Source organism: Osmerus mordax, chromosome 17 (assembly GCF_038355195.1).
Source record: "Osmerus mordax isolate fOsmMor3 chromosome 17, fOsmMor3.pri, whole genome shotgun sequence".
Classification (NCBI taxonomy): Eukaryota; Metazoa; Chordata; class Actinopteri; order Osmeriformes; family Osmeridae; genus Osmerus; species Osmerus mordax.
The window spans coordinates 4,076,997-4,093,436 of record NC_090066.1 but is presented as its reverse complement, the minus strand read 5'-3'; the positions used below and the strand labels follow the sequence as shown (position 1 = coordinate 4,093,436).

Sequence of the window (16,440 nt, the reverse complement as noted above, 5' to 3'; positions counted from 1 at the left end):
GGCTGGGACCGTGGCCACCTCTCTCCTCTACCTGGAGGTGAGGGACACACAGAAATCATATGAGCCATTACTGCATGGACAACAACAGCTACAGGCTGCCGTTGTGTATGCTACAATACCTCTCCTGCCTAATGCAGCTTAATATAACCCCCCTGGCTAACTGTTCCACTCAGGACACTACACACACCACTACACACACCTGCCTGCCTGCCTGCCTGGCTGAGACACAGCTCAAGGGCTTCACTGAATAAGTTGGTGTGGGTGTGTGTGTGTTAGTCAGTGCAATGCTTTTTGTAAACGGAAAATTGATTCAGTCTAGATGTACCCAGGCTAAATGGCTTGGCCGAACACAATGACATGGTAGTTATTGTATTCCTTATTTAATACATTTGTATTTTTTTTTTAAACGCTATGGTATGAACAGCTGTTATTTTGAGGGTAACAATTTAGGAACCTCAAAATAAAACATTTACAATATATCCACGTACCATACAATATATCTACACATTATTTGAAAAGACTAGAAATATAAATATATTTGTGAATATAAAAGTATTTGTCCATACAAAGAGATGAAACAGCATTATTTTTTCAGACTTAAAAGTCACACACGCATATACACATGCACAAAATAAACGTAGTCTTGGTGAAGACATTCTTAAGGATGTGTGTATCACAAACAGATGTGAAAAATATCTGTAGGTACAGCACATGGACAAAAGTACACTTGATTGGCTGAAGATTTAGATGTTTTTTCCAATCATGTCTGGAGGAGGCAAGGACAAAACAGACAGCCCACCACTCAGGCGGACTGACAAGACACAATGATGCTGGGCACACAGTCCTGTCAAATATCGCTTTTCAAACCCTAGGAGACAGAGAGAGTCTCAAGAAATTGCACTCATAATTTCTCACGGAGTCCCTGAGATTATAACGGAGTAATCATAGGGCTATACAACCAAACCCCTATACACACACAACTAACCAATCAAACATTACCCACATTCTCCTTTACCTTTCAGATAAATCACACACAAACACATGCACTTGGGCCATTTTGGACCATTATCACGTGATTAAGAAAAGTGTCTACCAATGGGGAGTTGAAGTCTAACTGCCCACTGACAGAATCTTTGGATGGCTAGCTGAATGTATGACTGACAGGATATTACCACCAATCAGAATCTTCTAATAATACACCTGAACAGTGAAAATATATTCCTCTTCTTGGCAACCCAGAGCACCAGTCAGTGGTCTCTGTCTGGGAGAGTAGGAGGGGTGCTGGAGGACGGCGCTATGATATGTAGGCTAGTTTGTAGATGTCGCGTCCGGCCTCGCGGAGAGGTGTGCTGCTGTCCGGGGTGCGGTCTGCGACCGGATCCTGTTGCTCTGTGGACGGTTCTGGAAAGCCCAGTTCTGTGGACTGAGAAGGTTCTGGAACCTCTGTCCCGCCTGTCCCTGGTGTCTGTGCTTCAGGGGGCCTTGGTGTATGGACTAGTTCTGTTGATTCTGGTTCTTTGTCCAAACCCAGGATCTCCACCACTGAGATGTCCTATAACATTTACATATGTTAATTTAGCAAGCAACTTAATAATGCAGATAATCAAGAACAAAGCTTCGAAGCCGTTCAGCAGTGTTCAGGTGTGTAAGTCATGGATGTTGTTCCTGGATCCTCCATACCTCACAGGTGCTGAGCTGCTCATAGAAGACCTCGGCCCTGGCCAAAACCACCTCCAGGTCCAGCTTCATTGCCAGGTCATTGATGTGCTGGAAACACAAACATACATCATTAAAAAGCTAGTCGTGATTTACACTATACATATAGGGAACAACATACTGTATACCCTGTTAAGACCATCTCCTCCTTATACAGCTCACCAGACCGCTGAAATGAATGAATGAGATTGTGGGAGCTCTCTTATGTTCAGTTCTTAGCACATATGCTGCATCACAAAGGTGATAATTAATCAGCACTATCTGTCTGTGCTCAACTCAGTATGAAGGAAAAGAGAGACTTCAATCTATTCTCTTGTCTCCTTTTTTCTTCTCTTTCTCACCCCTGCTTCCTACCATCACAATATCTCCCTCAATTAGGGGCCTGAACAATAACCATGGTAACAGCTTACACACACTTTTACCTTGAGGATGTCATTGAAGCCATATCCTTCGTTCATGATGGTGTGCTTCTCTGCATCCAGTATGGCACAACACACCAGCAAGTGAAAGTTCTGGCAAGGCAGGCCTGTCCACATGACCTGACACACACACACACACACACACACACACACACACATACTCGTATATATATATACAGTATATTCATGTGTCTGTACATCATTATTCCTAACTTACTAACCAAACAGTTTGTCTGTTGCGTCTAGACAAATCCTTGATGCCATGAATCCTACAGACCATTCAATCAAACAGACAGAGAGAGAGAGAGACAGACAGAGAGAGAGACAGACAGAGAGATCACTAAACCTGGTCTCACCTCCCAAAGTCGCAGCACGTCACAGAAGATGAACTCTCTCTTGAAGCGAATCAGCAGCCAGCGGAAACAGAAGTACAGGTACCCAGAATCCTCTGCCTCTGTCCAATCGCAACACACGGTAATCAGCATGACATAAACTGTCCAATAGGAATACAGATAAGGGCCGGGTTTCCCAGATTCGTTAAGAAGCTCTTAACGCTAAGATCTTCTTAACGAATCTGGGAAACACGGCCAAGGGCAACAAGCGCAACAGTAATACTGTGGAGCTAAAGCTTTAGCTAACAGGGACCATGGAGCAACATGGAGGCTGTATATGGAAGACTCTCGTTCAACTTGAACTGAGAGTTTAGTGGGTTGAACTCTGAATAAAAGTTGAGTGAGTTTGTCTCAGAGTTAGAGTTTATCCTGGTCAGAGAAGGTCAATAATTTGAAACGGGTCATAAATTAAACGACCAATCGGGAGCAAGACAGCTCCACTAACTCTTCCTCCGCCCTTCATCCTCCTCTCTTCCTCTCCTACATCTAACCTTTCCTGCTCAAATTAAAGCCATAAATAACAGCATTTTAATTTACATATTATTGGATTTACTTGTTTATTGTTCTTAGGAAGCTCTCTAAATTCCCGGGCTGTTGTTATTCAGCAAATGCAGATAAGTTTGTCGTTGAGAGCAACGGGCCGGGAGGAAAATTAATCATGAAAAGTAATGACTCTAAACTGCCCAGTGATAAATCACTGTCATCCAATCAGAGGACTGTGTTTGGAGCAGCCTAATTCTGCAGGTCTTATCAGTGTTGCAAGGCAGGGGGTTTGAGAAAGAGAGAGACAAAGAGAGATGCAGATGAACTCCTGACCTGCACCATGGAAACCCTCTCAGGAAACAGACCATAATACTCGGTCCTTCATTAGTGACACTCAGTCACACAGAGCTCCAATCTTCTCTCACTATTTTCCACACTTGATGATTCTCTATAACTTTCCCTCATCCACCCTCTCTTCAACCCTCTCTCTCTCCCTCTCTCCATCTCCCTGCTCCCAGAGGGACATCATTCCTTGGCTGTGTCTTTATCTGCCCCTGCGTTGATAGAGATGGATGTTTGGATGCTAATGCTACAATTCAGATAAATACAGCATCAGTCTTTGAGAATGCTATGCTGTCTGAAAGGTGGGAGGCCAAGGTTAAGATGTGTGTGTGTCTGACTATGCATGTGCAAAAGTCCTTATTTATTAAAAGTATCTAAGGATTAAAAGTGTCTTCCCAACGACTACCATTTAAATGTTCAAGGTCCTTGTAGCAGTTGGAGGAGGACTAATCAAAACAATGAAAGCATTAACTTGACTAAGTTCTGAGACGCCTGAGAGCTGATTGGGCGACTGGTGTTCCACCTACCCAGGTAGTTCCAGAATGTGGGGTCCAGTAAGCGTAGCAACGTGCCAAGCTGGCTTAGCTGAGTCTTCATGCCGTGCATTTGCTCTTCAAAGTTGTGGTGCTGACACACACACACACACACACACACACACACACACACACACACACACACAGTAAAAGTCAAGACCTTGCTCCCCTTCCACTTACCACAACACCGTGAAATCACCTCTCTCATCCCTATTTCCAAACAGAGACATGAAGGTCACCTCTCCCTCTCTCATCTCGTCATCTTCGAGGGACCTTCACATGGTTAACCCCTGACCCGCACCTCTCTCTCTCTCTTTCTGTCCTCACTCCTACAACAGACTGACAGTGTCATCCATCTCCCGTTCCACATCCCTCCATCTCTCCCCCCCCCTCCCTCCTCCTCCTCCTCCTCCTCCTCCTCTCCCTCCATCTCACCAGCTGCTGCATGTAGGAGATGAAGCACCAGAACGCCTCCACCTCGTTCTCCATCACGTAGAGGATAGGGGACAACAGGTCACTCATGCCCTGCACATACCCTAGTCACACACAGACAACACACAACAAGGTTAACAGGAGAACATACCGCCTGTATGTGTGTGTGCGTGCGTGTGTGTGTGTGTGTGCGTGTAGTGGGGAGGGTACATGTGAGGATGAGTAAGTAGCATGGGTGTGTTGTGGTGTGTCTTACGTGTGCTGTAGCGGGTCCAACAAGGTGAGTGTGTGAGTTGTATGATCCAGTGAGCGCGTGTGGGGGTCTTACCCAGGTCAAAGTCGTACATGCAGTAGGTCATGAGGATGTCGTGCAGCAGGATGAGGCCTGGGTTCTCCTGGTCCCCCTCGTAGAACCGGTGAGTTCTATCTGTTCTGTTCACATCCTTCTCTGCCCAAGGGAACAACATGCAACAACAGCATGCATTATAGAAAATGTATTTGAATAAACACATACATTTAGAAATTATTTGAATACTTTATAAGAATAATCGACCTACTTGTATATCTATCCGCCAAGTGTGAATTAGAAACCCTAGTAAGTACCCCGTCTTTACACACAACAGCGTACCACACTAACTACCTTTGTCCTGAAAGCGCCCCACTGTGCAACCATAACCCTGTTGAACTCCAAAATCTGTCTAATTAATTGGGAGATCCAGACGAATGGTTCCTGAACCCTTTGCTGTGTGTGTCTCTGCGATAAAGAACAGAGTGTCATCTCTAAATGGACCCAAACAGCTCTTCAATGGTACAGTCTGCTCTGCGGTGCACCCAGCCGGCTGGCATCTCCATACCCATTCCACATGACATTTACAGAAAGCCAGTGGTGGCGGGGAGGTGGTCAGGGAGCACATTCACCCAGAGACTAGCTCCTCTACAGGGGCTAATGCTGCCTCTGAGTGGGGGGCAAGAGGAAATGTCAGAGCCGACTCAGAGCGAGGCAACTAGAACATTCTCCAACAGATACAGGTGGGACTGGGAGAGAGTGGGCGGGGGGGTGGGCGGAGAAAAACGTGGTGCATTTGAGCCACACTGATCTCAAGGCTGGGCCATAACATGCCCATGCTGAGTATCTGATACCTGGTTTGTCTGGCGGCCAACATCTCTCGGCAGGCCTTTTTGTGGACTGGGTGTACCTATCTGATTTCGATGGTCTCTCAGCCTGGTGTTCCGTCTCTGCTGCTTCTCACTCACTGACCTCCACTGCAGCTTCATCCTAAAGTACTCATCACTGAGAGAGAGAGAGGGAGAGAGAGAGAGAGAGAGAGAGAGAGAGAGAGAGAGAGAGAGAGAGAGAGAGAGAGAGAGAGAGAGAGAGAGAGAGAGAGAGAGAGATGACAAGAGATATAGGGTTCAGAAAAGGACAACAGAACAGAACCGTTTGCAGTTGTAAAATTCTGCTGCTTGTTAATAGCAGTTGAGTTTGGAGAGAGATGGAGAGGGGAGGGAAAGAGACAGATATATAGAGATGGAGAGGGAGTTAGAGAGACGTATATCAAGAGATGGAAATGTGTGTGTGTGAGTAATGTAAACCATGTCAGTTGTGCCATCTTGTTGCGTCTTGCTAATGAGTGGCTGTGTGATTTAATGGTAGCAGTAATCCTCCACAGAGGAGTGGAACAGGGACATAAACCTCACTGAACAGAGCTGCACCCTGCTCTCTCTATCTTTCTCTCACACACACACACACACACACACACACAACTTATCTTTTCCTCCCTTCTCTCTCTCACACACACTCTTTACTCTTTTCACTCCCTTCTCTCTCTCCGCCTCAACCCATCCCCCCTCCCCACCTCTCTCTCTCTCTCTCTCTCTCTAAGAAACGATGAAGTTGAGACCATGATTATTTCCGATGGCTGATGCACTTCCCTCATATTTGCGACCTGCATTCCAGGAGAGCTTTGCATGCATTAAATCATTTTAACAGTGGCAATAAACCTGGCGAGGTACAAACGTTATTAACATTTCATGGTGTTGTAGGTTTGGTGCCGTTGGGAAAAGTTTGCGGGAGGACCAGCCTGTGTGTGTTGGTGTGTGTGCGCTCGAGTGAATGTTCCTCAGTGTGTTTTACCAATAACAATCACAACAACTATTCTGGAAAAGAGATGGAGAAAGAGAGAGAGAGTAAGAAAAATAGGGAGAGAGACAGAGAAAGAGAGAGGGAATAATAGCGAGGGAGAGACATACAAAACAACTGTAATAAGTAACACAGAGAGAGAGAAAGACAGAGAGAGCTGAGACAGGGCGGAGTGCACAGGGAGCAGCAGGGGAAGAGATCCCTTTATGGGAGAGACAGATGGGCAGGATAGAAACAGCAGCAGCCTCATCACCAGTCCCAGTTAGGGACATGTTTAGCCCCTGGCTCGCTCCTCCTATTGGCTCATCAGTCTTCCTGCACCGCTAGAGAGGGGGACACCGCACTTCTGTGCACAGGTGTCTCTTCTCTGATCCAGCCATACACACGCGCACCATGCATTTCCTAACCAGGATTCTTTTTCTTTAATATCGAGTTGGAAAACTGTGTGCGAGTCTTACGTCTTCCTCCTGGTTAAGCTGGTTCTCTCCTCCAGAGTGCTGTCCCAGGGGAAGTACCCCAGAAGAAATCTCCAACCCTCCTTCCTCATGCCAGGACTCAGGCCCTGTACACAAACACACACACACACACACACACACACAATGTGAGACCAGGATCTAGTGGGGGTGTGAACGATCTAAAAGGCAGGAAGTGGCGTGTGAAGTGTTCCTGAGGCTTTGCTTCACAGCGGGCTCTGCTCCAAACCTCTTCCCTCCACTATCAGTGTGTTTGGGCTAGCTGTGTGTTTGCTGGAGGCTGCAGGATACCCAGCATAGATTGTTGAGAGCCAGGAGAGAAGCAGAGACGGCACCGCTACACGTTTTACCGCACAAGCAAGCGCGCGCGCAGCTCCTACCCCTCTGAAGATGCCGTGTTTGAGTTTGTCGACGTCAGTGAGTCGTCCCTGCTGGTCCATGTAGACGCTCCACTCCTCCTCCGTCACCGGGTCCCTCCGCAGCACCCGGGGCCTGGAAGACAGGTCCACCTGGCACAGCAGCACAGCTGTCATCAACACTTGTACCCAGCATGGGGGCAAACACATACCACCCATAGGGAGACAGCAGTCCAGAGCATTAGCAACACAGTCAGCCAAAAAGCCAACACTACAACCAAGCCCCATCAGAAAAACATACAGCTATTGTGGTTCACCAGGGATACAATATCTACCCGGTTTTAACATTGTATAGAGTGCTTGAAAACCATGCAGGGATATACTAGACATGATGCTGTCACAGACTATAGGAGATAATTGAAGTTCAGCTTTCCACAATGCTGCTCACACCAGACATTGGGAGTGTATGGAGTATGGAGAGACATCAATAACAATGCATGGTGCAGCATGAATACATGTCAATGAGCTAGGCCAAACTTGCAATGTGTGCGAGTTTGTGAGAGATGTTTGAGGTCTATAAGATCATAATCTCCCTCTGGGCAACCACATTAGTTTTAAAGGGTTTGTGTGTGTGTGTGTGTGTGTGTGTGTGTGTGTGTGTGTGTGTGTGAGAGAGATCCAACCAGGGAACTAGTGAAAGGCTAAGCTGGGAGTGAGAAGGTACAGTAGACTGGAAACCAACATGAGCACAGTAAGAGTATCGTGTTGAATACCAGCATGGGATCCTGTGTGTATGCGTGTTTGTGAGTGTGTGTAAATGTGTTACCCTGGGAGATTCGTTTCCATGGGGACTAAGCCTGATAAGGGAGAGTACCGGGGACTAAACAGGACTCAATAATTCATGAGGAGAGTGATAAGTACTGACGCCAACCCAGGCACACTGCAGGAGTAGCAACACACACACACCCCAAAATAACAAGCATAGCCTAGATTTTGTAACTTTCTGCACACAATGGAACATGTTTCCATTCATGGACGTTGTCCATGAACCAGAACCTAGAGAGCTCTACAGAGTACTTCCTACCTCATCAGAATCAGCATTCAGCAACCAGGATTCAAACTTTTTTTTTAATAGACCAATATAAAGTCTGGTAACATCTTTTTAAGCTAATTCATAGAGGTCTCTGTAAAGGTAAAGTAGCATATTTGCAATATTGATCTAATTTCTAGCTCTCCTTTTTAATGATTTCCACCCGGTAATAAAGTTGTGAGCCAAGAGGTTAATGCAATCGAAATCAAATTACAGATCTGGCGCCCTGCGTCGCACTTGAGCTGTGAGAGGTGGGAGTGGTACAAGCAGTGATTCTCAACTCTTCATGGTTCTTTCACAGCTACCTTTAATGCTGTGTGAGTGTGTGTGTGAAGTTGTTGCTCATCACACATATCACAACTGTGGCCAGTTTCTTGCTTCCTGTCAAGGTTACCAAGGCAACGCTCAGTGCCAGGGGTCAACTCCAATTAACGAAAAACAATTCACAGGAAGGGATTTTTTGAGTGGCCATAAAATCAATTCCATGATACAGTTCTGCTCCAACCTGTATTGTGTGTTTCTGGGCAAAGCCAAACTAACCCTGGTGATGACCTCAAAGCCCGGCTCTTCCTGTTGGTTAAAGTCCAGACCTGGGAGATGATCACTCAGCAGGTCTGAGGACCCTCTGGCAGGCCCCTGCTGCAGCTCTGCATCTAGGCCCTGGAATAGTTCCTCAGCAGGCCCTTCATGGAGCTCCGTGTCTGGGCCTTTGAAGGCGTCAAAGAGGTAGTGGGTGACTTTGGAAAGGCCTCCCATTGTTGCAGTTATTGGGTCTTCTTTGAATTTCTGTAAAGCACACAAGGTGAGACGGATGAATGGCTGGAAATGTATTATTGGTGAGATGAAAATAAGACACAAAGTAGGAAAAAATAAGTTCTGGTCAAGAAACTTCATGGTGGCAAACACACAGCAGACCCAGTCTTGGTCTGTTTTCTTGGTCCAGTCTTGGACTGATCAGTCTTGGTCTGTTCTCCCAGCCAGCTCACCCACCCTGTGAGGAAGGCCTCCACGATCCTGTCGTTCTTCCCCACAATGTGACATAATCAGGTGTGAAATGCCCACACAGTGGAAACGTGCCCAGTGCACTGGCATGTACTGTAGCCTGCTGCTTTAGAGATGTCTTATCCTGACGTAGGCAACACTGGCTCAAAAAATAAGTCACGGCAGTGCAGGCTTCTGAATACTTCTGCCAGGCGCTGACACCTTGTTAATATGAAAGCACAGACAGTGGGATGTGTGGATTTTATCTGACAGTCCGAAAAAAAAGATTTTGCAAGAATTTAATGGAAGACAACATTACAAACACAGCACCATTGTTTCTGTCCACAGAGCAGCCATCTGAACAAATGCACACATAGTCAGGCCTAACTCCTGATATGAACTGAGCCTCGACATCCACACACCCTAGCTTCCAAGACCCCCTCATTTTTTACCCCGTACTACAAAAGACCCATAAAATCAAAGCCGTTACACAAAGAGCCAATCTATTTCCTCCTCGCTTTGGTTAACAGGAAGTCTGACGCGCTCATTCATCTCTGCAATTGGATTTCTGAAGTCGCATTACAAAACAATATTCCAACGGCGCTGACCTCGGCGGAGGGAAGGCCACCCGGCGTTATTATCCAGTCAGGCCTCATTAACCTCTCCACAGATCCACGGCTACGCTAAACGCCAGTGTAATAGCCTAGCCTTGTCTACAGTAGCAAGCTAGCTTAGCACTTGTCTCCTCCACACGTTGCCCTAATGAGAGGCTAGGGTGAGGTAAGCTTTTAGCGCTTAAAAAGCTCATGTGTACAGCAACAATGCTAACAATGTTCGATAGTCATATCAAAATAATGTGGAGGCTATTATCTTGCCCAGAATGCATTAGGGACACTATTAGGAAGGTGTGGGTTTATTTATGCAGGCATTAGTTAGTAATAGAGAGTTGGCTTACAGCTCGCTGGACTCGTAAAGCTTTTATACTTACAAAGTCAAATGTCTCAGACGGACAACAAATTAATGGTGAAATATTAATGTCTCAATGTGCCCTAAAAAAACCTGCCACGAGCACGGTAGATTACACACAAAAATGACACCCGCAACCATATCCACACACACACAAAGACACACACACACACAGTGAGTGTGCACCCCCCCAAATAAACCAACACAGCCCAGTCATATACTGTGTTGATGGGGTATACTCCCCCTGCCTTTCCTCCCCAGACACTGCGAGGCCTTCACGGAGACCTCATAAAAACCCAGCAACAGAATTTGCCCTCATTAACAAACTCATTAAAGACAAGACTGGAGCCCCTAGCACACTGAGGGAGGGCAGAGGACGTTTATGGAGAGTCAGAACAAAGGTCCAGTGTGTGTGCGTGTGTGAGTCTTTTACAGTCTGATACATGCACTGTGCACTGTGCACTGTGCGTGTCCGTGTCCGTGCAGTGTGCATGCTTGTGTTGCAGACCAGACCTGGAGGAGTCCAAAAGTTGCGTCGTCCAGCAGGTTCTCAAAGGACTGGGCCATAGCAGCTCCATGGGACTTGACCTGGAGACGAGACTCATCACTGGGAGACCTGGTGGTGGGGGGGGGCGAGCAAAGAAAGAGAGAGAAAGATATAAGAAGGCAGTGTGTGAAATGACGAGAGATGAGACAGACACAAGAATAAAGAGTGAGAGATTGGAAAAAAAACTGATAGGAAGACACATTCTTACAGATCTGACCCGTCCAGTGTACCGTTTGTGCAACAACGCCAAGGTACTGCAGATGAATACAGCATTCAATAGAGCAGTCTCACTAACGAAAGAAAGTCACAAACGACCCCCATCCCACAGCCGTCAAACTTAGTGGTTCTGGGATTTCCCCCACCAGTGTCTACACATACAAACCAGCTCATCTCCGATCTAGCACCTAATCTGGAACGTTCCACCAAAGAGGGCCTGTGAGGTGCACGGCCACACTGAAACACACTGATAATTAGTCTTGCAGCCATATGGTGCATAATGTAGTATCTTGCTCCCTATCCTTAGCTGCTACAGCCCAGGCCTGTTTTGTGACAGGTGTTGGCTGAGGCACTCTGAGCTGAGTTCACAGGCAGTGGAGGTCAGAGGAGTTAACTATGTGTTGTTAGTGTTTGTGATCCGCTAACTGCTGCCCAGTGTTTGTGAGTAAGACTAGCCCCCTCCATTACCCAGCCGGGCATGAATTATTGAGGAGGAAAAATCAATTTTGGCCTGGAAATTGAATTGGGCTCTGGGGCTCCAAAGAGAGAGACTGGAACAGATAAAACACAGAAGGATAGCAGGGCATGGTGAAGATACAGCATCTTCTCATTCACAAAGATGGACTAATCCACCCAGCCTTGGCTGTTGTTCTCCAGAGACAGGAAGAAAAGAGAGACGGGGAGAGGGTTCAGGTAAGATCACATTACAGGGACTGGGAGCTAGACACCGTATTTGATCCTGGAGGTGTGTGTGTGTGTGTGTGTTCTCTAATAGAGGATAGAAGGGACTGTACCCAAACAAGTGGTACTGGTGTCTTCACAGTGAGGTAGCCTAGGACTTGGTCAAACACTGTCACCCTGGACTGGAATATAGATCTTTTCCACTTCAGTAACACTGGGTAGGTGTAAGTAAAGTTCTAACATATCTTAAAGTAAGTTCAAACAGAGACTGCCATACCAAGTTAATTAACCTTGATGGAATAGACTTTTAGCCTCCCATCTTAAACCAACAAAGCAGTTGTTCTGGGGCAGCAGCTTATTATTGAACCTCTGGCTGCTATAACATGCAGCCGTATGAGCTAATATTCATATCTTGCTCTAAATGAACTCGTCTCCATTCTTTGGGGTTTCACATGGAGCCAGCTGAACATGACTGAACACAAGCCCCTAGTTCCACTCTAAGCTAGAAAGAGGAAAAGAAAAGAGAGAAGGATGGAGTGAAAAGGGAACTATCTACTGTACATTTATCACCTATAGATCACATAATCCATATACCATGGTCATAACTGGTATTTAAGTAAATGTTAATTGCTGAGGAAGGGGTCTTTAATGGGTTATAATCAGCCAATAAAAATGCATGGTTAGGATGGACCGTGTGCTTGGGACCAACTCATTATTCTAAATGAGTGACATCCAAGTCACATATGGCTGTCAGCCAGCCTGCAAAATCGTTGGGCAGAGTCAGCTAAAGCCAGCGAGCGAGTCAGTCAGTCAACCGAACAGAGAAACATTCGAGGTTAGAGGCTACTAACCAGCCAGGCAGCCAGCCAGGTATAAGTCACTACAATGGTCAGAGATAAGGGTAAATAGACCGATGCGTCTAGCTGTCTCCCTATCTCTCTCTCTCTCTACCTACCTACCTCTCTCTCTCCACATTTCTCTTTCTTAGTCACCTTATTTTCCTCCTCTCTCCTTCCATCCCTGGCTTTCTCGCTATACATCAACCATGAGTCCAGTCCATCATTTTCACCACCACATTCATATAATGTCAGGGACAGACTGTGTGTATGACTGGGAGAGATGAAACATAAGCATAGAAATGGCCTTAAATCATGAGTGAAGCCCGAGGAGAAAGGAAAAGATCATTAATAACCGCGTCACATCACCAGGTGGCATATCCTTAAAGAAGAACCTGACGGCAAGCCCTGCCTTGGATCCAACCGCTGTCAGTCGGGCTGGCATGCTGCTATTACCAGAGGATGGAGACAGCTGGTCAGGATCCACGGAGAGAGAGAAATGGGGGCAGGGAGGCCAAAGTAAAGAGATATGGGTGTGAGTGCGTGTGTGTGGAGTGTTCATGAAAAGGTGTCTGGGTAGACCAGGGGGGGGGGGGGGGTTGAAAAGGCCTAGAGATAAGCAGGCTAGTGGTCCACACAGGCTTTCTTGCTTTGTTTATCTTTGTTTGCTGTTTCGTAAAAATAAAAGGTAAGTAGAAAAAAAAAGGTATCCTGTTCTATAGGATGCCATGAAACAAGACTACAGAATTTCCTGCGGTCCTATAGCTCCATCTGGTGGTGGATGTTTGAAGTGCTACAAAAGATTGTCCGCATTGGGGCATGGTTAAATAAAAAAGCATTTCCAAAAAACATTGCCTTCCTATTCTGGGGCCCAACTGAGTAATGTACATATACGTACGGAATGAGTGCTACATATCTCCTCAGGGTATCCAGGAAGGCCTGGCATCCTCCTTGGTGAAAGTGGAGGGTATGAGTCTGGGAACTGTGGTTCTTCGGGGCTGTTTTGTTGTAGTCCTTCAGGGTGAGTTCAAGGTAGGACCAGCCCTCTTCCTTCACTCTGATAGAGTCCAGGACACTCAGACTAAAACAAAAAGCCTGCTTGGGCACACCTGGAGGGGAGTAAAACAGAGAAGGGTGGGGAACACACACAAAAATGAAAAGAATGAATTCTGATTCTGAAGCACGGAGCTTGCATTCTAATACATCTGATTTGGAACACCTGGATTGTAAATGAGGAAAACAAAAAAACAAGGGAAACACATGCACACAAACACACACATACACAGAAAAGGACTGCAAGGAATTGCTAGTGTACAGTGGCATTACATATGTTGCCAATGTTTAACATCAGTTTGAGGGGAGACGAGGGGAGGGATGAACACAGCTGTGTTTAGGAAAACTGGAAGCTTTTGATTTCTCTCCTCTAGTCTCAAAATTAATCCATGCAACTACCCTGTCTAGAGCTAGGCTTTATGAAAGTGTTTAAGGATTCTAAAGAGGAATGGAGGTAAATAGACTGAGAAGGGAGCTAACAGAGAGAGAAGGAGAGAGAGAGGGGGAGAGAGAGAGAGAGAGAGAGAGAGAGAGAGAGAGAGAGAGAGAGAGAGAGAGAGAGAGAGAGAGAGAGAGAGAGAGAAAGAGAGAGAGAATTGAGAGGGGAATGTTGCCCTTTTCACCTTGTTTGTCTTGCTAGGACTTGTTTAGAATTCAGAGCAGCCAGGATGTTGGACTAGAACAAGTTAGTCTACTGATTACAGGACATATGAAAGGAGGGGGGGAAAGGATGGATAGATGACTGTAAAAACGACCAAAGTGCCAACCTGTTTCAGTGCTGCAGGGCTCTGGACTCTTCCTATAGTAAACAGCATTGAGCAGATCCCATTCTGCCTCACAGCTCAGCTGAGTCTCAAGCTTCCTACTGGAGGGGGTATGGTCTTCCTCTGGATTTAACTCCACCACTACTTCCCCACTCTAAAGAAGGGACAGAAATACAGGTATCTTAACTTCAACTACCAGTGTGCCATTATGGATGTAATCATTGGATGACACTTGTGTGACTTTTGTCATTAGAACCTATCGACTGCATTAAGACTGTAAAGTGCATTTCCTAGGCTTGGGTGTAGATTGATACAAGTGAATGTGTTGCCTGCCCCCTCTTACTTTATCAATGACTTGCAGACGCCCAGATGTAAGGGAGTCCTGTCCATCGATTATCTCCGGGTCCGTGTGCATAAACACGCCTTCTTTTTCAAAAACCACCTGAGGAGGGTAACGTTAATGAACACAAAGCAGTTTTGAGGAAAGGAAGTAGAACTCTGACCGTTCCCGATTGAGAACAATGGGGGGTGAGGGTGTATTTGATTCACAGTCAAATATGCCAGGCCTACTGTTAACTATATAGCAAATACCACTTGCAAATAATATTCGCTGGTTAGGTAGGCAACTATGATCCGTATGGGCACGATACCTGGCCTAGCTAGCAAACATACTGTTAAACATTAGCGACACTTCCTTGACCAGTCTAAATTGTACTCTAATGCAACAGCTTTAACTGGCATCTACAATTGACGAAAAATTGCAGGGTTACAACACGCTGCCATAAAGTGTGGCCACCTTCTCACTTTTCTAAACAATGGGATTGAATAGCGTATGTTGAAAAAGTATTTTCTAACTTTACCTACCTTAAAGTTCGCTGAAGTCGCCATGTCACCTGATGTCGATTTTGTGTTTACAATGACGCGCACTGAACATCCCACCACGTGACACGGGGTCATGTTTTGTTATAGTTTTTTGTAAAGGGATCTTCCCTACCATGAATTATTTTGATCTTAGTCCCAGACAGTTTTGTCTTCTACCAATAGAGATATGTCACAATGATACGATCTGAATTGATTCGGTATGATTTATTATTTTGACTTCCGTTTCAGAAATAGTAGCTGTTTACTTATTAGAAATCAAGGTTTCCTTCCTGGCTTCAAAGCAGATGAATGTACATATACAGCACCTCGTTGCCACTTCATGGCAGAGGAAAGCTGCAATTGTTCCATTAACAGAAGTCAGGATCCAGGAAACAATCTTTGTTTGGACAAAGGAATCCATTAGGAGGTGAGAGATGACAAGGTTTGTTTCTCAAGGGGGACAGTGGGAGGCTCTGGAGGTGTGATGTATCACTCTCAAAGCGTTCAGCCTCACTGGACACAATCTGTTCTCAATTCGCACACGTTGAAAGTGCTAAAAGCCTTAATAAGTGGTTCCTGTTAAGTGAAAAACAGTGCTAAACTGCTAAATTCACAAAAAGAAAGACAAATGTTTCACTGTAAAACTGACTGCATAGCTATTTGCACAGGTCAGTGATGCCTCAAGCCCAAATATGTTAGTCTCAGGTTGATTTATCGCCACCCAGCGGCCAAACACCACATTGAAGCTGGTGTAGATAAGTTTTGCAAAGCTAGCTAACCCCCTCCCTTCAAAGCCACTCCCACAAAACACATAAACACGGAAATGGAAAACAAGACCTGTCATGAAATGCTCTCCACCCACATACATGTATTCCCTTTTACATTCAACATTGCCTACACCAGTAGTTCTCAACCCTGGTCCTCAAGTACCCACTGTCCTGCACATTTTAGATGTTTCCCTGCTCCAACACACCTGATTCAAATGAATGGGTCGTTATCTACTTATGCAGAAGCCTGTTAACAACCATTCATTTGAATCAGGTGTGTTGGAACAGGAAAACATTTAAAACGTGCAGGACAGGGGGCACTTGAGGACCAGGGTTGAGAACCACTGACCTACACCATCTTTGAAGTCAGTATGGCTGTGCAGCCCAGCAGC

The 16,440-nt window shown here is 45.9% G+C and overlaps 1 protein-coding gene across 2 annotated transcripts; it reads right to left on the bottom strand.

Annotated features, from left to right (window-relative positions):
- Window positions 1–370: 370 nt before the first annotated feature.
- LOC136960145 (TBC1 domain family member 15-like) lies at window positions 371–15,330 on the bottom strand. 2 transcript variants are annotated; one of them, XM_067254504.1, is made up of 16 exons: window positions 15,285–15,330; window positions 14,764–14,862; window positions 14,424–14,574; window positions 13,502–13,712; window positions 10,837–10,939; window positions 8,917–9,162; window positions 7,311–7,439; window positions 6,916–7,019; window positions 5,514–5,608; window positions 4,646–4,765; window positions 4,321–4,421; window positions 3,880–3,979; window positions 2,492–2,589; window positions 2,139–2,255; window positions 1,681–1,767; window positions 371–1,552 (listed from the first exon to the last, which is right to left on the bottom strand). In XM_067254504.1, exons 1-16 carry the CDS (start codon window positions 15,306–15,308, stop codon window positions 1,295–1,297), a joined length of 2,043 nt encoding a protein of 680 aa, XP_067110605.1. In that variant the 5' UTR covers window positions 15,309–15,330; the 3' UTR covers window positions 371–1,294. The 2 variants fall into 2 exon arrangements, with proteins under 2 accessions (XP_067110605.1, XP_067110606.1); XM_067254505.1 differs by lacking the exon at window positions 8,917–9,162.
- Window positions 15,331–16,440: the final 1,110 nt, after the last annotated feature.